The sequence below is a fragment of the Populus trichocarpa genome, chromosome 6, assembly GCF_000002775.5.
Source record: "Populus trichocarpa isolate Nisqually-1 chromosome 6, P.trichocarpa_v4.1, whole genome shotgun sequence".
Taxonomy (NCBI): Eukaryota; Viridiplantae; Streptophyta; class Magnoliopsida; order Malpighiales; family Salicaceae; genus Populus; species Populus trichocarpa.
Genome location: NC_037290.2, coordinates 24870816 through 24894472, shown reverse-complemented (window position 1 = coordinate 24894472; position 23657 = coordinate 24870816). Strand labels below are relative to the sequence as shown.

General features: G+C 35.1%; 4 protein-coding genes across 6 annotated transcripts; 2 read left to right on the top strand and 2 right to left on the bottom strand.

Moving 5' to 3' along the window:
* The first annotated feature begins 5243 nt into the window (after positions 1-5243).
* On the top strand, positions 5244-8946 carry LOC7495754 (probable histone H2A variant 3). 2 transcript variants are annotated; one of them, XM_002309565.4, is made up of 2 exons: positions 5244-5440; positions 8409-8946. In XM_002309565.4, exons 1-2 carry the CDS (start codon positions 5333-5335, stop codon positions 8703-8705), a joined length of 405 nt encoding a protein of 134 aa, XP_002309601.1. In that variant the 5' UTR covers positions 5244-5332; the 3' UTR covers positions 8706-8946. The 2 variants fall into 2 exon arrangements, with proteins under 2 accessions (XP_002309601.1, XP_024460188.1); XM_024604420.2 differs by lacking the exon at positions 5244-5440 and adding an exon at positions 6771-7981.
* A 591-nt stretch (positions 8947-9537) lies between these two features.
* On the top strand, positions 9538-12256 carry LOC7471570 (probable histone H2A variant 3). Its single transcript, XM_002309564.4, has 2 exons — positions 9538-9763; positions 11568-12256. Exons 1-2 carry the CDS (start codon positions 9656-9658, stop codon positions 11862-11864), a joined length of 405 nt encoding a protein of 134 aa, XP_002309600.1. The 5' UTR covers positions 9538-9655; the 3' UTR covers positions 11865-12256.
* A 285-nt stretch (positions 12257-12541) lies between these two features.
* Positions 12542-15047, bottom strand: LOC7471569 (3-ketoacyl-CoA synthase 11). Of its 2 annotated transcripts, none has more exons than XM_024603432.2 (2): positions 14830-15047; positions 12542-14430 (listed from the first exon to the last, which is right to left on the bottom strand). In XM_024603432.2, the coding sequence occupies exon 2, from the start codon at positions 14380-14382 to the stop codon at positions 12844-12846; it is 1539 nt and encodes a 512-aa protein (XP_024459200.1). In that variant the 5' UTR covers positions 14383-14430; positions 14830-15047; the 3' UTR covers positions 12542-12843. The 2 variants fall into 2 exon arrangements, with proteins under 2 accessions (XP_024459200.1, XP_006382070.1); XM_006382008.3 differs by having other exon boundaries at positions 12542-14590; positions 14830-15046.
* Positions 15048-15744: 697 nt separating this feature from the next.
* Positions 15745-23519, bottom strand: LOC7495753 (DEAD-box ATP-dependent RNA helicase 10). The gene is made up of 12 exons (XM_002308605.4): positions 23245-23519; positions 23091-23160; positions 22933-22995; positions 22222-22296; positions 20499-20618; positions 19947-19988; positions 19783-19857; positions 18208-18354; positions 17917-18054; positions 17055-17166; positions 16895-16983; positions 15745-16080 (listed from the first exon to the last, which is right to left on the bottom strand). Exons 1-12 carry the CDS (start codon positions 23517-23519, stop codon positions 15964-15966), a joined length of 1323 nt encoding a protein of 440 aa, XP_002308641.3. The 3' UTR covers positions 15745-15963.
* Between the last annotated feature and the right edge of the window lie 138 nt (positions 23520-23657).

Here is a 23657-nt window from a genome sequence, read left to right as displayed (position 1 = left end):
AGCTAGGCTGGTTGCAAAAGGATACTCTCAACAGTATGGTATGGACTATGAGGAGACATTTGCCCCGGTTGCCAAAATGACTACTATTCGTACTCTTATTGCCGTAGCTTCGATTCGTCAGTGGCATATTTCTCAGCTTGATGTTAAAAATGCATTCTTGAATGGAGATCTTCAAGAAGAAGTTTATATGGCACCCCCTCCTGGTATTTCACATGACTCTGGATATGTTTGTAAGCTTAAGAAAGCATTATATGGTCTCAAACAAGCACCTCGTGCTTGGTTTGAGAAATTCTCTATTGTGATCTCGTCTCTTGGCTTTGTTTCTAGCAGTCATGATTCTGCTCTTTTTATTAAGTGCACTGATGCAGGTTGTATCATTCTGTCTTTATATGTTGATGACATGATTATTACTGGTGATGATATTGATGGTATTTCAGTTTTGAAGACAGAGTTGGCTAGACGATTTGAAATGAAGGATTTGGGTTATCTTCGATATTTCTTGGGTATTGAGGTAGCATACTCACCTAGAGGTTACCTTCTTTCTCAGTCGAAATATGTTGCAGATATTCTTGAGCGGGCTAGACTTACTGATAACAAGACTGTAGATACTCCTATTGAGGTCAACGCGAGGTACTCTTCTTCTGATGGTTTACCTTTGATAGATCCTACTTTATACCGTACTATTGTTGGGAGTTTGGTATATCTCACCATTACTCGTCCAGATATTGCATATGCTGTTCATGTTGTTAGTCAGTTTGTTGCTTCTCCTACTACTGTTCACTGGGCAGCTGTTCTTCGTATTTTGCGATATCTTCGGGGTACAGTTTTTCAGAGTCTGTTACTTTCATCCACCTCTTCCTTGGAGTTGCGTGCATACTCTGATGCTGATCATGGTAGTGATCCCACAGATCGCAAGTCTGTTACCGGGTTCTGTATCTTTTTAGGTGATTCTCTTATTTCTTGGAAGAGCAAGAAACAATCTATTGTTTCTCAATCATCCACCGAAGCAGAATATCGTGCCATGGCATCTACTACCAAAGAGATTGTTTGGCTGCGTTGGTTACTTGCTGATATGGGAATTTCCTTTTCTCATCCTACTCCTATGTATTGTGACAATCAGAGTTCTATTCAGATTGCTCATAACTCGGTTTTTCATGAGCGCACTAAGCACATTGAGATCGATTGTCATCTTACTCGTCATCATCTCAAACATGGCACCATTGCTTTGCCTTTTGTTCCTTCTTCCTTGCAGATTGCAGATTTCTTTACCAAGGCGCATTCCATCTCTCGTTTTCGTTTTCTGGTTGGCAAACTCTCGATGCTTGTAGCTGCCGCATCGTGAGTTTGAGGGGAGATGTTAAATAATATTTATGTAGTCTTATTTATTAAGGGTAGAATAGTACTTTCAGTTTGACCTATATATACTTTATTTGTATTTAGGTTAACACTATGCATTCATAATAAACAGATTATTCAGAATTGTAGCCTCCTTTTTGTAGTTGATCTCAATTACTTTAACAGAGACAAGCAAGAAACACTTCACGATATCGACAACCTATTTTTGCTGTTAATTAATTAAAAGCAAGACTGTTGACCGTGTTTGCTGTCAACTCCTGTTAAACCCACCAAGCACATAAAAAATAGTTCATATACCTCATTTTTAATTTATATTTTATATGAATAAAATCAGTAATTAATTATTTGATTTGCATTTAATAATCGGCTATACTTAGCTCTCTATTAGTGGATAAATATACAGGGGAATCATGCAAGGAAGAATATATATATATATGTGTGTGTTAAATAATATTTATGTAGTCTTATTTATTAAGAGTAGAATAGTACTTTCAGTTTAACCTATATATACTTTATTTGTATTTAGATTAAGACTAAACACTTTCAGAATTTTAGTTTTTTTTTTATATTTAATCTTAATTATTTTAATAATATAAACCCTTTTTTTTTCTGCAGGCTTACTTGCTACCTGCTAAATATTTTGATTGGTTTTTTTTTTTCTAACATAAAATTAATGGGTGTAAGTATAATATATTCAGTACTGTGAAACATTATGCTTTTCACATTTATACATGATTAGAGAAATCTATAATTAATAATTTTAGGTTTTAACATCATTAATTCCATTAAAAATGGATAATAATCAATTGGTTCTAATCAAACATAATTAATTATCTTGGAACTATCAATTAGAACATTCTAAAATTATCTCCTTAATTTCAGCATAAACATACCCTCACATCATGACAGATTGACAGCAGACGAAACAGCAACAAAGAGTTATTTTATTTTGTGCTTTTGACAGTCGTGTGTTTTGCATCATGTTTTTAAAAATATTTTTTATTTAAAAATATATTAATAATTTTTCCAAACCAAATTATAAATTCTACCACAAAAATAAATAATAAATTATCGTTCATCTTTCTGGAATAAAGCTGCCCGAAACAACTAGAGTCCTGAAAATAATTTAGCCCTCATTGTCGATATTTTCGCTCATGTAGAATTCATACATGATCTTATACTTTTTCCAAGCATCACTCTCACAAAATAAATTGATGTCATTATCATTGGATTGTTGAGTTAACTTTATATATATATATAGTCGCCGTGTTAACATGATCAATTATTTTTAATAAAAAAAATCATTTTGTCTTTTAATTTATTGATGTTGACTTATTCTTGTTGACCTAATTAATATGATTTGATCAAATAAAAGTATTTTTTTGTTAAAATTGAAAACCAACGTTTAGCTAAGTTTTAAGTTATGAGATTTTTATTTTTATTTATTGAATTGGGTGGAGTTTAATAATTATATATAATCATTTATAGTTTTTGTTTTTAAAAATTTACAGTGACAATGAATTCTCGAAACTTTTTAAAGTTGTTATTATTATAATTCGATTTAAAAAAAAAATGAAGAAACCTTCTTTTTTTTTTGAAAAAAATGTTTTTAAGAATTAAAAAACGAAGTATAAAATAAAAAACTCAACAATTATGTCAAACTTAATGGATGTATTTATGGATTAATTTCCAATAAAGCACGACGTAATTAATCCCCCCCGTGGGAAGGGAAAAGATGCTCTTGACCTTTTGCATGAAATATACAAGGTTTTAAGCCTTCCATGGAAGAATCTTCGATCCAAAATAAATGATTGGAGGAAATTGTTGGATTGCTTCTAAGAATGCTTGAACTTTCTCTTCATTAATTATTACATAGGGTTATCATCAGACTGACCTAATCCAGTTGTTGTGGTTGCTGCTGTGCATTTTAAAGTCAAGTTGTAGCGGGTTGATCTAGAAAAAAATTATGATTTGAAGTTTGATTTTAATTGAAATTTAAATTAAATTGATAAAAATATGATATAATGAAAGTCAATTGATTTGATAAAGTTTTCAGTGATTTGGTTAATCTACCCAAACTTAACAAAGTCAATTCCAAAAATAAATAAAATAATATTGTTTTAATTAAAATAATTGACTCATAACCCATAAATTGACTCGATAACCTAGAAAATTAAGTCTTTTGCATGCTTAATAACTTTAGACTTTAAACTTGTATAGATTCGTTATTATTGTTGTGTTTAGTTTTATTAATTTATTTAGTTAAAATAAGAATAGTCGATTGGTGATAAAAAATATATAAATTATTAAATAAAACTCAAAAAGTAATTTTAATAGTAAAAAAATCTAATAATATTCAAAATAAAATACTCCTTGAAATTAACTTGTTTTAATTACCATTAGTATCTAAGGATGATTTAAAATGAATTAATAACGTATATTTATTAAAATTCACTTGCTATAAAAATTGCAACTTGATAAAAAAAATAATCAATAAAAACAGTGAAATGAGATCTTCCAGGACGTTGAGTTGAACCTGCTGATAAAAAATTGAATTATTATTGCACCTCGCGTAAATAAAAAAGAGTCTAAAGTCAATATAAATCAATGGAAAAGGAGGCCGCACCACCAGACTCCATAAAATAGAAGATCTCATCTCTTCATAGTTGCTAAAGAGAGCCAATCTTTTTTATAATTATCAAACTTTTATTCGAATGAGATAAGAACCCATCATATTAGACTAAAAAAAGTCAGATTTTTAATGTTGTGTTTGGTATTATAGCTCAACTGTATTTTTTATTTTTTTAACTTTATTTTATATATATATATATATATATTTTATTGTTTTTAATATGCATGTTAGAAATAACTTTTTAAAAATAAAAATATATTTACAAGTGAAAAATACTCTGAAAAACAACATTTATCACTTTTTCAAACAGTCACTTGGAACTTTAGTTTTAAAATCCAGCTAGGCGAGTTGACCCAGGATCCAGGCCGAGTTTAATAAAAAAAAGGAAGGCACAAATCTGGGTGGCTCAATCAAAAACCCGGTTGTAACTCGTTGACCAATTATTTTTATTTTTAACAAAAACAATGTCATTTTAATTTATATATATAAAAATAGATTTCACCAGGGATGACCTGATGACCAGATCAAGACCCTTGATCCTGAATCTTTGACTAGGTCAATCTCTGGATCAGGTTTAAAAACTCATCTTATAACCACACACACACAAAAAAAAAATATCAGTATCAGTGGTGTCACATGCTTGCATTACGGGTGTGTTTGAGATTGTGGTAGCGGTGACAATTCAAAGTGCTTTTTGCTTAAAAATGCATCAAAATAAAGATTTTTTATTTTTTAAAAATTATTTTTGACATCAGCACATCAAAACAATATAAAAATATAATTTTTTTATTTTAAATAAAAAAAATTTAAAATTTAAAGAAACATAGTCTCCACCGCGTTTCCAAACACATTCTTGCATGAATCATAGTAACAGTCATGGGCTGTGGATAATACAGCGATGTTCGAGATTGCAAAAAGGCATTGCAGTTGGGCCTAATACATAGCTTCTTTGGACTATGGTGCTAAAAAGGAGCTTCATGTTCATATTGTTCGGCCCGTTAATATAATTTAGGGTTAAAAGATGTATTTATTTTTATCCCCAGCTATCACTCAATTTCCAGTAAGATCCTCAAACAAAAACTATTCCTAATTATATCCCCATGCATTCCACATTGTCTCAAGAAGATAAGTTCATATTCCCATTCTTACCCCTACAAGAAATAAATATATTACTCCTACAAAACGAATGTCGCTTCCGTAATTTAATACAAGTCTTCAGGGCATTTAAATTACAATTGTACAAGATATAAATTCCTTTTGGGTTTATCTTACGTTGTCTCAATAAAACAAATCTAAAGAAAATCGAAGAGCGAGCCAAAGTCTGTTTGGATTTTGGAAGAGAAGATGTCAGGGAAAGGAGCGAAGGGATTGTTGACAAGCAAAACCCCAGCTCAATCTAAAGATAAAGACAAGAAAAAACCCACCTCTCGTTCCTCTCGTGCTGGTCTTCAGGTTTTTTTGGGTTTTTTGAGTTTGTGCTCTTGTTTTAATCTTAATTACGGGTTTTTGATTATTAAGTGAGTTTTTAGTCATTTTCTTAATGGGTTTTTGTTTTGGTTCTGATTTTTGGATTCCTGCTTGGGTTTATTGAAGACTTTGATTGCAAGTTGTGTTTTTTTTTTTAATTATTATTTTATCTGGCCATGAGAAACTATGTTGATTTTGTTAATCAATTGTGTTAATGCCTTTTTTTTTCCTTGTAAGAATATCATTAGGGTTTAGAGTTGAGTTATCAATTTGTGAAAGAGAAAAACAAACTGAGATCTATGTGAAACTGAGGAAACTTGCAGTCAGGGTGACCGACTAAGATAACTGTTGGGGTTAGTTGAGCTTGGGCTTTATAGTTTGGAAACCTAAACCATCTGAGATTTGAGAGTAAATATTGGGTTTTGTTACTTTCCTCAAGTCATCATGTCAGCTGAATTGATGAAGCTGAGGAATCTGTGTAAAAAGTGAGAACTAGAATAACAGGCCAATATAATGCAAATAGGCATAAAAGAGAATGCAGGAACCATTGGAGAGAAGGAGAAAAAAAGAAAAAGAATTTAGTTTCTCCGAGTAACCCACATTTGACATAAATCTCTTTAATGCAAATGCAAAAATCCAAGGCTGATAAAAGTACATACCTTAAAAAAATTGCGACTTAATGTTATAGCTTCAGATGTTGTTATGAACAAAGTTTGTATCCTTGTCCTCTGCAATCTCTTGGTGTGTTCTAAAGATTATTTATTATGCTGAATTATTGACGGGTGTTGACTTTGTAGGCATTTGGTTGTCGCTTTGAGATGCTCAATAAGGACTCTTGATCTTGGGTAGCTTGAGGCCATAGAGGAAATGAATCTTGTTAAACTGAACACAACTTAGGTGGAGTAAGCATTGTTAGTAATACATTTCGGTATGTAATCTTGAAATGGATGGGGAGGATGTTAAATAGTTGTGTTCTTACATAGGGCATACAGTTGAGGTTTTGAGGACTTTAGGGCACCTATTTGTTCCAGACTAGATGGGTTATTCATAAGGATACCAAATAGCATTATTGAGCTGTTTAGGTTTTACCAATTGACTGTTAAGGTTAAGTACAGATGGCCTGCTTGGTTCAGTAACCCCATGAGGATAAACCAATCTCTTACTCTTCTTGTACTTGTCATCAGGTTCTCTCTCTCTCCCTCTCTTTTTTTTCTTTTTTCTTTTTTTAGGGTTCTTTTATTGGGATTTTTGCTTTTTTTTTAATGCCTACATGATTATTATTATTATTATTATTATTATTTTTTTTGGGGGGGGGGGGGTTGTTTGATTATTTAGTGAGTTTTAGTTTTTCTTATATCTGGGTTGTTTTTATTTTGGTTCTGGTTCTGGATTCTTGCTTGGGTTTATGGAAGTTTTCAGTGCAAGTTTTTTCTTGAGAAGATTTTGTTAGTGAATTTTATTGAAGTTTTGTGTTAATGTGTTTCTTAAAGAATGTTGTTAGTCTTTATAATTGAGTGATGAATTTTGGAAAGAGAAAATAGACTTTTTATGTGAGATTAAGACTTGGGGTGGCTAAGATAACTATTGGGCTTAGTTGAGCTTGGATTTTATAGTTCGGAAATCTAAACTACTGATATTTGAGAATAAAAACTGGGTTTTCTTTATGTTCCTTTGCTTATCATTTCAGCTGAATTGATGACTCTGAGGATTTGGTATAAGGAGCGAGAACTAGATTAATAGGCAAACATAATGTAAATAGCCTCAAAGGAGAATGCAGTGGCAATTGTAGAGAAGGTGAAAAAGGAAAAGAATTCAGTTTCTAGAGAGACAACTAGCCCTTTGGTTCTTAAGATTTAGTTTCCTGATTAACTGATATATGCCACAAATCTCTTTAATGTGAATGCAATCTGAGGCTGATAGAAGTACATGTCATACATAAGACGCAACTAAATGTTATAGCTTGGGATGTTGTTATGAAGAAAGTTTGTTTCCTCATCCCCTGCAATCTTTTGATGTGTTTTTGGTTGGTTATTTGAGATGCTGCTCAATAAGGACTTTCATGAGCTGGAGTACCTTGAGGTTATAGAGGAACTGAATTTTGTTAAATGAATTGAATATAAATCAGGGTGACTAAGTGTGATTTAGAAATATAGTTTGGTGATATATAATTTGAAATGGATGATGAGGAATTGAGGATGTTGAATGATTACTTTTTTCAGAGGGCATATGGTTGACGACTTTACGGTGACTATTTAGGTTTTGCAAATGACTGTTAAATTTAAGTGTTACAGATGGCTCATTTGGTCCAGCAATTTCAATGATAATATGTATGAGGTGGTATAACTTATCAATTCCACACAGGTCTAATTTTCAGAAACACATAATCAGGAATTGTGAAGCAGTCAGATTATATGGAGCCAAAAGTTCTTTTGGCTATCACTTTGATCAATAATATTATCTAAAGTGGTGAGGATATCTTTGCTTCAGAAATCAGAACTTTGGTTCTTTTTGCACCTCATGACCATGGTATTTTTTCTCTTGCGCTACTTGTTGTACTTGCATCTCGTTATGCTCTTTCTTTTAACGTTGTTTAGATCACACCCATTCAGAGAGATAAACACAGCTAGAAAACAGTTGCTTCTTAGTTGCTGGGTTGTAGTTTTAGTCTTGTCTTGGTTACAACTGTGGAGTAGCATCTTGCATTACAATTGATTGTGCTATTTTTGTCATTTGGCCAATATGGCACTGAGGATTGATTATTGTTACTTTTGCTTGTACAAGTAGGGGATGTGTGTGTTCTAGGAATTTGCAGACTTCCTGAGTAATGATCAATGACTTGCAAGCTTATCGCCTGTTTTCAGCAAAGATTTTCCATTTCTAGATTTGGCCATTTATACCTGTCTGGAAACATAAAAGATTTGACCATCTATTTTGTTCTATATCATCCCTGCAGTTTCCTGTTGGGCGTATCCACCGCCTTCTGAAAACAAGAGCAACCGCCCATGGAAGAGTGGGTGCAACGGCAGCTGTTTACTCTGCTGCTATCTTGGAGTACCTGACTGCTGAAGTGTTAGAGCTGGCAGGAAATGCAAGCAAGGATCTGAAGGTAAAACGTATAACACCAAGGCATCTGCAGCTAGCAATCCGGGGTGATGAGGAGCTAGACACCCTTATAAAAGGAACCATAGCTGGTGGTGGTGTGATCCCTCACATCCACAAGTCGCTTATCAACAAATCCTCCAAGGAATAATGCTTTTGCTGTCCATCGTTTTATTAACTGAATCCAAGGGATGGATTGCTGTGTTGTGTACATTGGCAGAGATAGTTTATTGGGTGATAATTTGCCCATTTTCTTTTCGATGATAGCTGGTTTTCTGGTCGTTCTGGTAGGAACTGAACAACGTATGGTTTCATTTGTGGCAGTTTGCAAATTGGGAGACAATCCTGTAGGTTGAACAGAAAGTTGCTAGAATCCGTTACTGTTCATTTCATTTTTACTCTCTACAATTCCCTTTCATGTTTTATTGAAGTTTTTAAAATAGGTTAAACAAAAGAATGCTTAATTTCTTGTTAAGGGGCAATCATAATTTCAAAAATCCATTTGACACTTAATTTGAAGCATTATTAACCCCAATGTTGTATGATCTGCTATCAATTTCTATTACAGTTGGCCACCATAATCTTGCATTGTGATCAAATCAACCATGGTGATAGTCGGATGGAAATATATCTGACAGGATGCGAAGGAAGACAGAATTTATTAAAATAATATATAGTTTTTCTAAAAAATTATTTTCGATATTAAAATATAAAAAATAATTTAAAATAAAAATAATTTCTAAAAATATTCTTAACCATAAAAATAAACACGTCAAAGTAGCCGATTTGTTTTTTCCCGGAGCATAGGGGTAAGTATGACAGAAGCATAATAGTTGAGGGACGTAACTATACTGCCAACCGATTCATCTCCCACGACGTTGACTAGTAGTCCTGAGAAGATAAGTTTATATTTCCATTCCTACCCCCCAAAAATCCATAAATAACTCCACAAAACGAATGGTGTTTCCGTAATATTATTTCGGCTTCAGAGCATTTAACTTTCCATCCTAGGATATATAAAGTTCTCTTTTGGGTTCATCTTACGTTGTGATAAACAAATCTAAGGGCCGAGGTCTTTGTGTTTGGTTTTTGGAAGAGAAGATGTCAGGCAAAGGAGCAAAGGGATTGTTAACTAGCAAGACCCCAGCTCAATCTAAAGATAAAGACAAGAAAAAACCCACCTCTCGCTCTTCTCGTGCTGGTCTTCAGGTTCTTCTTCTTGTCTTTTTTTTTTTTTTTTTTTTTTTGGGGGGGGGGGGGGTTCTTTGGATGGGGTTTTTGAGTTTTAATCTTACTTGCTTATATGCTTGGAGGGTTATTATTTGGTGAGTTTTAGTTATTTTCTTAATGGGTTTTGATTTTGGTTCTGCTCTCTGGCTTCCTGCTTGGGTTCATCGAAGATGTAGAGTGCAAGTGTTATATATATATATATAATTACCTGGGCCATGAGAAACTATGTTGATTTTTCTATTTAATTTTATTGAATTTTTGTGTTAATGTATTTTTTTTTAATTTGTGAATGAGGGTATAAACTGAGATATGTGAAATTGAGGGGAACTTGGTACTTAGTGTGACTTAGCTAACCATCGGGCTTAGTTGAGCTTGAGTTTTATAGTTTGGAAATCTAAGCTATATGAAATTTGAGAGTAAATACTGAATTTTCTTTATTTTCTCAAGTCATCATGTCAGCCGAATTGATGATGCCAAGGGATCGGTGTAAAAAAGTTAGAACTAGAATGATAGAAAAATATATTGTAAATAGGCTCAAAAGGAGAATGTTGTACCCATTCGAGAGAAAGTGAATCTCTTGAGAGAAAACTAGCCCTTGGTTTTTTAAGGATTTAATTTTTCGAGTAATCCACGTTTTTCATAAATCTCTTTAATGCAAATGCAATCAGAGGCTTATAGAAGTACTTACCATAAAAAAGTCGCAACTAATGTTATAGCTTGGATGTTGTTGTGTACAAAGCTTGTATCTTTGTCCTCTGCAATCTTTTGGTGTGTTCTGAGGAGTGTTTATCATACTGAATTATTGATGGGTGTTACTTGTTGGGATTTCGGTTGGTTCTTTGAGATGCTCAACAAGGACTTTATTGAGCTTGGGTAGCTTGAGGTTGTAGAGGAAATGAATTTTGTTAAATTGAATACAACTCAGGTGGAGTAAGCTTGATTTACAAATGTAGTTTGGTGTTATATAATTTTGTGATTTAGAAATGATTATGTTTTTTCGTAGGGCATGCAATTGAGGACTTTAAGGTATCTATTCTTTCCAGACTAAAATGGGTGGTTCATAAAGTACAGAAGAGCATTATGGAATTGTTTAGGTTTTACCAATTGACTTTTAAAGTTAAGCAATAATGATGGCTCATTTGGTCCAGTAACTTTCATGATATTTTAGAATGTGATTAATGTGGAGTAGTAGAACTTATCGATTCCAGGCATCAACACATTCTCAGGAAAGATTCTTTCAGTTAGTAAAACATTAAATAAAGACTTTTCAAGCAGTCAGATACATGGAGCCAAAAGTTATGGTCATCAGTTATTTGTTAATTTTTTTTATCAGTGATGTTATCTAAAGTGGTGTGGATATCTTGGCTCTTCTTGTGCATTGCCTATATTGCTTATCAACATAAATCAGAATTTTGGTTCTTTATGCTTCCCAGGGCCATTGGCTTTTACATGTCTTATGCTTATTGTACTTGCATGTCACTGTGCTCTTTCTTTCAACTTTGTTTTAGATCTCACATGTTCAGAGAAATAAATGCAGCTAGAAAACAGTTGCTGGGTTGTAGGTTCTAGTCCTGAGCTTGGTTACAAATATGGAGTATCATTTTTTCTTGGCTGCTGAGTGTGTACTCCTTTTGCTATATGGCTGTTATGGCTCTGAGGATTGGTTATTGTTACTTTTTCACTGTTATCAGCAAAGGATTTCCATTTCTAGATATGGCCATTTATACCTGTCCGGAAACATAAAAGATTTGACCATCTATTTCATTCTATACCATCCCTGCAGTTTCCTGTTGGGCGTATCCACCGCCTTCTGAAAACAAGAGCAACAGCCCATGGAAGAGTGGGTGCAACTGCGGCTGTTTACTCTGCTGCTATCTTGGAGTACCTGACTGCTGAAGTGTTAGAGCTGGCCGGAAATGCAAGCAAGGATCTGAAGGTGAAACGTATAACACCTAGGCATTTGCAGTTAGCAATCCGGGGTGATGAAGAGCTAGACACCCTTATAAAAGGAACCATAGCTGGTGGTGGTGTGATCCCTCACATCCACAAGTCGCTTATCAACAAATCCTCCAAGGAATAATGCTATTTCGGTTCATTGTACTGAATCCATGGGATGTACTGCTGTGTTGTGTATACATTGGGTGATAATTGGCCCCCGGTCCATCTTCGATTGGATTATAGCTGGTTTCCTTTTGGTAGTAACTGAACAATGTAGGTTTCGTTTGTGACAGTTTGCAAGTTGTTAGACAATCCTCTAGGTCCAACAGAGAGTTGCTAGAATGTATTTCCGATTACTATCCCGTTCGTTTTTACTCTAATTTATGTTCATGTTTTGTCACGGTTTAAAATAGGTTAAACGAAAGAATGTTTGAGGATATGCCTGTTTTATTTCTCAGCTTCTCTGAGTTAAGAGCACTGCTAAGAGCTCTTGGTGTTTTGCTTGTTGAGAATTTTACAATAATGTTTCATCTATACCTGGCATTCTGATGCACCCTTGGTGTTTGGAGTACAAATTGCAAGTTCCCATGTTTCTTCTAAAACGAGTATCATGAATCCACAAAAATTTGATCGCTTATACTTTCAATGTCTTGGTAATGGGCAACCATGTTTTCAAAAATTCATACAATTCGAATTTCAAGCCATCATCAGAGCAAACATCGTTGTCCCAATGTTGTATGATCTGCTTTCAATTTATATGATAATTGGCAACCAGAACTGAACATTGTGATAAAAACAATCATGTCTGGGACGAGAAGGTGAATATAATGCCATAGTAGATTTCTAAAAACGGGAGCTAGAACAACACGAGCAATGTCAGAAAGGAAAAGCATCAACTGCAACAAATAGGATGGATGAATTGCTTTCTGCTCAACGGAGGATAACCTAGTTTCAAGTCACGACCAAACAACTTATACTAGTAAGTCAGAGTTCATAACTCTCTAATCACTCTCTAATAAATCTGCTGCAAAAGCAAAAATACATGAGAAAGGCTTCATAACTCGATGATTGCTGTTACCATCACGGAAACACACCCCTGCCAACCAATGGAACTGTTGCATCTACTGTATGGCTGAAAACTTTGGAACATCAACTGGGAACTGGTGGATCTCATCCATCCATGGGTTTTTCTCCTTGGCTGGGTTTATGGTCCTCAGAGCCTTCCAGACAGCACTGTTACACTTGAACCCAGACCCAAAAGCGATCTGCCATGTTCTGTCTCCCTTCTTTATCCTCCCTTTGGCTTCTGAATAAGCCAATTCATACCATAGAGAGCTGCTTGAAGTGTTGCCAAATCGATAGAGTGTCATCCTGGAAGGTTCCATATGCCAATCTGAAAGCTGTAGGTTTTTTTCCAATTCATCCAGCACCGCTCTCCCCCCAGCATGAATGCAGAAATGCTCAAACGCCAATTTAAAATCCGGGATGTATGGCTTTAACTTCATCTTAAAGAGTTTTTTCCCCACCAATGTGGCAAAAAATAGCAGCTGTTCAGACATGGGCAAAACAAGAGGGCCAAGGGTAGTGATATTAGTCTTTAAAGTATTCCCTGCAACTGCCATCAAGTCCTTCGATAAAGAAACCCCAACCTTTCCAGTAGAATCCTCTTGTTGAGTAACACAGGAGAAGCACTTATCATCAGCGCCCTTATTTGTTCTAACAGTATGAACCAATTGGTACTTAGAACGCCACCAGTCAGATCTTTTATTTGAAAGCAAAACAGCAGCCCCTCCCATTCTAAACAAGCAATTTGTGAGAAGCATTGACCTATCATTCCCAAAATACCAATTCAAGGTGATGTTCTCCATGCTAATAACCAAAGCATAAGAATTAGGATGCGCTTGAAGGAGATGTTTGGCAAGATCAATCGATATCAAACCAGCACTACAACCCATACCACCAAGATTATAACTAAGAATATTCCCCCTTAGCTTATAATGGTTGATCACCATGGCGGACAAGGATGGTGTTGGGTTAAACAAGCTGCAATTTACAATCAGAATTCCAATATCTTTCGGTTTCACAGATGTCTTCTTAAGCAGCTCGTCGACTGCACCAAACATTACAGCCTCAGCTTCCTTCCTTGCTTCAGCCATGCACGGATTTGGAGGAACTCTCAAGACAGCCTCGGGGAGATAAGTCGACTCCCCAAGACCAGACCTCTCAAGAATTTTCCTTTGGAACTCCATGCTCTCCTCAGTGAAAACACCTGTTAACTTCGATCTATCCATAAAAATCTTCCTAGTACATTCCCTAGAATCATCAGGCTTATAGCATGAAAAATTCACTAGGTAAACAGGGCGAGGTCGGGTAAGGAAATAAAGGGTCAACAAAAACACGAGGAGGGTCGAACAGAGGATCACGGATATGAGATTGAATTTAAGATGGTACCAAAGATCATGTAGATCTTGGATCGAGAATGTAGATAGCTGTGCCGCAATAACGACAGCAATAGGTGATAAAAACAGGAACATCCCATGAGTAATAAGGTAATGATAGCCAAGTTTCACATATTTCAACTTCACTGATTGCTTGAAATCAGGGAGTTTTCTCAAAGATGATGGCTGGATCAAGGGTTTAGTTTGATTTGATTCAGACATTGTTGCTTGATTCGTTGATCAACAAAGGTGGCCAAAATCAGAAGTATCCTACGATAGGAATTGGAATCTTTGAGGATTTTCAAAAGCCGACAGGAAAGGGGCTTAAACCCCAAATATGCTTTAAGGATCAATACAAAAGATCAAAACAGAAACTTTTGCATCAGACCCAGGCAATGCAAAAGCAAGAAGTCAAAGAACCTTAACACCCCTGCAAAATAAGACAAAACCCATCACCAAACTACATCACTACATCATTTACATTCTCAAAATCACAAAAATGCTCAATCTTGTTGACATAAAAGAGATCTACATGAAGTCTTTTTATCACCAACAGAAATGATAAACGACAAAAAAAGAAGAAAGCAAATATATGCCATTTCAAGCCGCACGAAATGACCAAATACAGAAATGTTACTTATAAAGTACGATCAAGAAGGAAAAACTGACCTTGAATGAGAAATCTGAAGAGAAATGGATACCCTATCTCATCTGAAAAACCAAAGGACACGAGTGAGGGAAACCTGAAAGCACTTTCGTGTCTTGTAAAAATCAGACTTTTGTGCTTTTGTTTGTGTTGTGCTCGTGCTTTTGAGGTGTCGTGCGGCAAAACATTGTTGCAAGTGGTGGGTCCTGTCTTCTCTTCCGGAGGCATTCCAGTTGTCTTAGATGGCCAATAAAATGCTGAAACGTTGTGAAATCGTCACAATTTAACGGTCAAGAAAAGCTATTTTTGAAATGTCTAGTCTACATGACGTGCTCTCCATTCACGAAAGTTACGTAAGTATGGGGATGCTGCTACCACGATACTTAAATATCTTTTTTTAATTATTACTTAATTATTTTTTTTCGTTATTTTGATATATTAATATAAAAAATAAAAATAAAATTTAAATTTATTTCCAAACAAAAAAATATTTTAAAAAATAATCACTATTAACTTAAATTAATAAAAAAAGTTTTAAAACTCTAAAATTATGTATTTTTTAAAAATATTTCTTTTCTAAATTAATGGATTTTGGGTTTATATATATATATATATATATATATATATATATATATATATATATAATTTTACTTAACACTCTTGGTTTTTAAACGATGTTACTTTAAGAGTTAATCCTCACTCAAGGTCAGGTCGGTCAGGTCATCAGCTACGTGCCTTTGTGCGGCAAAGGGAGAATGGCTTAGCTAGCAGACAAGAAACAGGGAGCAATGAGCTGTTTGCCTGAAATTAATTGCCTGTAATCATTCTTTGCTGACCAGTTGTGACATGGTTGCCAAAACTCAAGAAGCAGGCTGATAAAGTAACCCGCTAACCTGGGATCTAACCCAGGACGGCTTGGTTAACCCGACCGAGATCCCTTCAAAGAATATTTTTTAAATTCTCATTGCAAAATCAATACCTAAAAGGATAATCAGGTATCATCTAAAAGGAAAAACAAGAGAAAAGCCTTGAACCAGTAGAACTCTCGGTTTGCTCCATCAGTGGATTATCAGGGTTTCATGTATGGATGTTATGCTCCAAAAATTGCATAAATATTCTAGCATGTTAGAAACACTTGAACTGAGAAGCTGCTGGTATCATCTTTTGTTCTTCTTCTTGAATCTTCCATCTTTCTTGCTTATGTATCTATCAATTTCTTCCTCGTCCTCGTCTCCTCTGCCCTTCCTTTTCTTACCTCCAGGTTCTTTAATTTGCTATGGAAGTTAAACAACAGATCGTGACCAGAAATTCAGAACATGATACAGCAACCAAAATAAGATAATTAACAAAGCCAATGACAAGATTTGTAACAATAATTGGTGTTTTATGACAGACTAGCGAACCAAAGAGACAAGATCTGAATCAGAAGTTCAACCAGGGTTAAATTGAGGAATTCGGTTAAATATATGAAAATTACAGGATTTTTTACATAGAGGACAAAACGAATAACAATAACCGTACTTTTTTTTTTGTGTGTGTCATAGCCGACTGGTTGATCAAACCAGGAACGGGTTAAGGACCCAAAGATCAACTATGGTTGAATTGAGGCTGAGCTAGTTGTTGCATTAATTATGTAAAATAAATACTTGAAGATTAGAGACTTAAAATTTTAGAGGATAAATATACAAGGAAGGTGTAAAATTTGTGTCAATTGTAGGAGTTTTTATCATTTAACAACCAAACAAACGTAATGTGTTCTGTAACTAAAAAAAATTCTTAGAATTATCTGAAAGTACAACTTCGGAAAAATCCAACTTCAAAATAGGTTTTTGATCTCCTCTATTGGTTCTTGACTGGATTTGAGTGGTGGTTTGACCATTTTGAAGTTTATACTACATATGAACACCTAAGTAGCTACCAGAAAGCCTGACGGCAGCATTTGAACCTCCAATAAAGTAGATGCTGACAAATGAAGAACTTTTGAAACAATACCAGCAACTCCATTACCATTGCAGGCTTATCTTTCATCTTTTTTACTTTCCACATCTAGTATAACAAAGATAAATCTTATAATGATATTTTAAATACCTTCTGTGAAATTCTTTTGGCTTCTGTGACACGCTCCAGCAATAGCATGATTTCCTCTTGATGAGGTCGAATATCCGACATCCTAATACCTGAAACATAGTATACAGCTCAGTACATAAAACACACTGCTTTCAAGAGCCTCAGTGAATGTTCAACCCACCAATGAGATTCTCTATTTGTTTAAACCACCCAATTTCATTTTGATTAACTAGTGATATTGCCAACCCAGATCTTCCTGCACGAGCAGTTCTCCCAACACGATGAATATAATCCTGCAAACCACAGAAAATCAGATGAGGAAAAGTTAAAATAAGCAAAATACCCTCACACAACCAAACAAGTTCCTTGTCATCTAAAGGAACAGCAATGTTTGGCATATATAGTGTAATTTCCAAGTTCATACTTATAATTTCAAACTAGGAATTGCAAGAATGTTGGACGAAGAGGTGAGAATGCAGGGTAAAATACCAGGATAAGAAAAGGAGAAACAATTAACCACAGTTCAAAACTCCACATGAGAGAGAAAAATAAGCACATGCAGCTCTGAGATCCAAGGCAGCACCCCTTCCTCTCCTTTGGGAGTAATTTTTCATTTATGTAAATAAAGCATTGAGAATGACACACTCAGTTTCGAAGTTGTAGAAATTAATCCAGATTTCTCAGAAAGAGGAAAAGGCAACGTATATGTGTACAAATGAATATACACGTATTCTACTTCTGGATTATGGATTTTTGGGCCATCTCTCATGCAATAAAAACAGGCTAAATTGTTTTACTGTAGCAATCTAGGGCCACTCCAAGACTGAAATATTAAACCTAATTCTTGTTTCCCAATTAGTCAGCCTCCAATTTATCTAGGGCATAGCACTAACCGATAGGAAAATTGACAAATTAGACAGAAAAGAATCATCAACTACAGTCAGGCAAGAGTACTTAAGACTCTGACAAAGGTAAGAAGAAGGTTCAAATTATGGTATCCTTGGTCTACTCCAGCATGAAGACACAGGAAAATAGTAGGCTACCTTAGAGTTGGTGGGGATATCATAATTAACAACCATATCCACAGATGGAATATCAAGTCCTCTACTTGCAACATCAGTGCATATGAGAATATTGCACTCGCCAGCTTTGAACTTGTTCAAGGCTCCAAGCCTCTTAGACTGTAAGAAAATATTCCACTGACAAAGTGAGAGACAATTTCTAACAAACAATAAAACTGAGGCAACAAAAGCAAGAAGATCGAAAGAAAACGATAATAAAAAAAATATAAAGCAAAATCAAGAAAAAAAAAACTTCAATTAAATAAGTTTTACCTGACTCATGTGGCCATTAATGGGGATGGCCCTTAGACCAAGATTTCGAAGAACCAAAGCCAAAAAATGAGTTGCATCACATGTCCGTGTGAAAACCATGGTAGAAGCTCCAGATTTCAGAGTCAGAGCATGTACAAGATAGCATTCCTGCAGGCATAAATGATGCAAATCAGCCTAAGAGAGACATTAACTGCGAAAGGAAAAGGAATGGAAGCAGTGTCTTCTTGTTGAGCTTTATTGGAGCACAAGACCCAACAATTACTATCTCTATTGTTATATGCATAACAGACCTGGAGTCCCATTACGTATTTTTTCTTTATCACCACTACAGTGAATGCTTGATAAGACAGATCTGAAACATGCGAGACTTGCTCGATCAAGATAATGGGATTAAGCAATACTCTTTTCTATCAGTTCTGCTGTGTGCTTTACGTTCATGGTACAGTACTTGGATGGAAACTTTTCATTGACCTCACATAGCTTAAAAGCATTCGTCCATTACAGATTGAAAGATTCAATCTCACGATAAATAAACCACAAAAGAATTTTGCAATTGACTATTTTAAAAAACACAATTACTAAGATGAGGATTATTTCTTCATTGACTATTTTACACCATATAAGATGCTTCATTACCTATGTTTAACAGAAAATCAAAATGTGTAATCAGATCCTGAAACGTTCCCCTAGCTGATCAGAAAGAAATAAAAGTTCACCTCTAGTTTATCACACAAAATTAAGTGTGCAAGATAAATTCGAGAACAGACACACTAATGAGCCTGGTTTGTTCTTTTATAGGGTCCTAGGAAACAACCACTTTTAGAAAGAGAAGAATGTACCAGAATACCAAGGAGAATAATGACAATGCAAAGCCTTGTCAGGAAATCTAAGCTGCAGCAAATTTTGTAGTATTAATTTTGTGATGAACACTAAACTAAAATGTCAACTTTGGAAGTCACCTTAGATTTCTGGATAAATCATCTACAGGATAAGTAGAGCATCTGGGGCTGGGGAAGGATGCAGAAGAAAGGATTTTCAAAAAAATTCTCCCAACCGGTCAGAAGATCATATTCTACTATCAGATAGAGCATTTGAGGTTCAAGAACAATGTTAAGGAAATTAGTTTTTGTAGTTATGGAAGGATATGGAAGAAAGGTTTAGAAGATAAATCAATTGACTGATCAGAAGACCACATACTAGAATCAGATCTTGCAGTAAAGGACATGGATAAGAATGGGAAAGAGCAACAAGATGTGTGTTCACCCTCATTATGGATATTGAGAAAAGAGCATTACCTCCTTTATAGAAGACAAACTTAATAAAACATGAATGACAAGATCCACACACACTTTTCAAAACCATTAACCTGGTTTTCATCAGCTGCCTTGTATAAATACAATTTTAAGGTTCATTCCAAAATTACATGTTTGCTTAGAATAAATTCCCCTATCAGTATAATCAATTTTGGATTTCCCTTTTTGTTCTGCCAATCACCATTACATACTTGTATACTTCAACACCCAGTCCTTTTGTAAAATATTTTCAAAGATATGCACCAATAGGGAAAGAAGAAACCTTGTACTTAGCAGGACAAAAGAGAAGTTGCTGCCTCAATGTCTCGACAACAGAATATTTGGATGCCACTTCTATCTGAAATGATTGAAATTGCAATTTGTGTTAACAGTTAGGCCAAAAAAAGGCAAAGAATAAATACAACAGATGAAATCGTATCGCCTCACCTTCACAGGATTTCTTAAACAAGCCCTTTGGAGCTTTCGAACCTGAAAACCAAGAGAACAATTTGTTCAATTGTTGAATGCCATCTAATTTATCTTTTCTTCATTTTCCTTTCAACCTCTACAGAACAGGCCTCAGTTTCTAGCATTAGAATGTACGGTAAATATAATTTCATTTCTAACTGTAAAACAACTCTTTTCTTCTACAAACAATCTATATTTATTTCATTGCAAATATTTGGAAGTCATTTAACAATTCAAAATTCCAGATAAAGATATCAGCCACAATTATTTATGAAAACTCATGCTTATTGTCCAGCCAGGCGCCTACATGTGCCAGCATGAAAATCCAGCTTGAGAGTCATCTTTACAGAGAGATATTGAATTTCTGCCTTTTACAACCATACTAAACTACAGTAATCAGCTTTTAATAGTTTCTAGAAAATTATCAATCTTATTTCATTCATTTGCAAGGAATCCATTCATACTTCATGGGAAACAAAAACACCATGCAGATTTAAATGTCTATTATCATTTCAATGCATATGGCTCAACCTTCTTTGTCATAGTTGCAGAAAACAAATATGTTTTCCGATCCCGTGGAATAACAGTTAGAATTTCATCCAGTGATTTCTCAAACTCTTCATTTAGCAACCTGTCTGCCTCATCCAAGATCTGTCAAATGTGGCACACAACACATAAAAAGAAATTAGCACTCAAGCTACCAAGGATAATAGGTAACATGAACATTTTCACTTTTAGCATTTTTAGACAGATTAACACTTCCAATACATCAAGGCATGAACTGGAAGCAGCGCTGTCACATGAGTCTATCACAAACTATCATCACCCTTCTCAAGGTTTTGCTAAAATGGAGACACTAACTGATGCAACCAAGAAAAAAGAGAAATAGGAATTCTTTAATTCTATTTTTTTTTCCATAAAAAAGTTGTTTATAAAGGAATTCTAGTTTACCTGGGAGTCTTACAACATTTACTAATCATAGTATATATTTTTATTTATTTTTTGTTTTGTTTGATGACAGATGAGTGCAAGGTTATACGTTACTGATTAGAGAAAGACCAGCAACCAAGCCATGAAGTGGATGGCACTACGAAACTGGAACAGAAATACAAAGAGCAGGATCGAAAGGTTGAAGGAAAATGGAACGAAAGTCACGACCATGCAAGTGAGATGACCATCTATTTCCACTCCTTGCTTAGCCAATGAGTCTTCAAAGTAATTTACCTCTTGCCTCGTAAGTTGCATGATTGGACTAAAAAATGACAGACAAAGGGAGATACTATTGAAGCATATCAGAGTGTCCATGGTGTATTACTATTGGAGTAAAATGTACCATGACCTCCTGTATTATTGATCAAAGCACCAAGAGTCCCTAAACAAATTGTTCAGCACTAAAAGCCCCTGAACAAAAATAGGGATAAAAACTACTACTACTCCTGTCAAGTGAAGTTAGGTTTCCATCCAATTTTTTTAAAGTACAAAGTGTCAAGCCCCCTATACAATCGGTCAAAGCACAGATAGTCCCTAAACAAATTATTCAACACCAATTGGATCCGTCTTTAAGTGGACTAGGGTGCCATGTGCTAGACATTTGATTTTATTTAAACCAAATTGGAAGGAAACCTGACTCCATTTGACAGAAGGACTAGTATCTACTCCCTATGCACAGAAATATTTGTTCAGGGCCTCTTTGTGCTTTGACTAATAGTAAAGGGCCCTGGTACATTTTACTCTTACTTTTATTTAGGTATTAAAAGTTTTTATTCCTATTTGAATTTGTATTTCCTACTCAGTTTAGAAGACTACAAAAGGAGGACATATTCATGTAATACTTAAGACTTCTTAATTATGAGCTATTTTGGTCTAGCTTGAAGGCTGTAAACCTTGAGGCTCTCTCTCTTTTTAAGATTTACTTTCGAATCAAAGCAGCAGGGTGGTAAAGTTTTTCCACCCATTAACTTATTTAGCTTTGCTGAAGATATTAGTAACATAGTTATGCTTCTGTATGGATCTCGATTCAGTATATTTCATTCAAGAAATTAAAATATGAAGGAAACTAACATGCATCTCATGAAGCATGATTGATGCCAAAAATAAACCTAGATGCATAAACATTTTTCCAATGCATGTTAGTACACATGCATAACTATGTATGTAGCAGTTGCAATGTACAGAATCAATTGGAGAATAGCTGAATGTGAGCATAGTTTCTTGAGAAACTAATTTGAGCACCATAATATTACAGAGATCATACCAGGTATTTCAGTGTACGGAGAGAAAATCCTTTCGTATTTGACAAATGATCCAAAAGGCGACCTGGTGTACCAACCTACAAAAGATGTACATCACTCAATTCATAAAATGCACCATCAGCAATTCCATTTTCACTTGCATTCAAGAAACACTAGAAATTTAGAGTTTCCATGCACAAATAATCATTTGAACAGAGACAAGCACAGTCATGGTACAATAACTTGCTAACTATGCGTAGGTGTGTCTATTTATATTTAGAGAGAGAGAGAGAGAGAGAGAGAGAGAGATTAAAGTTTGCAAGCTGTTTAAAAATCAAACATGCCTTAACTAAAAATCAAGTTTTTTAAGCATAAAAAAAGAAACGTGCGAAGAAAATATAACAAGCACATGACCGCACTATCCCCATGCCTTCACGTCACCCTGAAACAAACAGAATGTTAGCCATTGGCCATGTGTTCACTTATTATAAAAAAACAGCACTATAGTTTAATAATTTAAAACTCAAGCAGAGAACAGTAATGTATTTAAATGATTGCCATAAGCATGGGAAACTCATAAAATCACTCTTTCTCAGTTCAGAATTCAAAACTGAAGCATTCTCAAATCTTAGCTCCTTTTACTGGGCACCAATCTCATACAAACAAGCCAACCTCTCCTTTTGCAACTTAAGAAAAGTCAAAAGTATTATCATGCCTGCAAAATAAACACTTACAACAATATGAGGCCGCTTTGCAAGGGCAATTGTCTGTAGCCCCATATCCACCCCTCCAACAAGCTGTTAAAAGAGAAGAAAAAAAAGATAGTTACCCCACAAAATTTAACACAATAAAGTACATGAAAGACCCAAAACAGAGGGAATTGGAAACTTACAACAGCACATCTCAACCCGATATCGGACCCTAAAGCTTCAAACTGTTCAGCTATCTGAATTGCCAGCTCCCTACAAGAAACATGAAATATAATAATAATGCAGAACTGAAAAAGTTAAAAACTTGTTTGTTTCTTGGAAGATGGAGGAGATAACCTGGTAGGGGAGAGGACGCAAGCGTAGAAGACTGGAACAGAAGTGACTGAAGCTTGAAGAAGGGCTTGGAGAGTTGGAAGAGCAAAAGCAGCTGTTTTGCCAGAGCCAGTTTGTGCAAGAGCAATTAAGTCTTTGCCTTCAAGAGCATGAGGGATGGCTTCTACTTGAATTTTTGTAGGGTTTTTCCATCCTAATCTTTCACATGCTTCCACCAATTGTTCGCATATCCCCAAATCCGCAAACGTCTTCACCGCCTCCTCTGTTTCTTCGGCCATCAAAGCGGCGAAACCGATAACGTGATGAACTGATTGCTAGGGTTTTTTTTTTTAATGAACTGATCGCCGGCGGACAATGGAGAACAGACTTGTAGGGAGGTATGGAGGGAGAGGACTCAGAGGAGAGCTGTCGCCCTA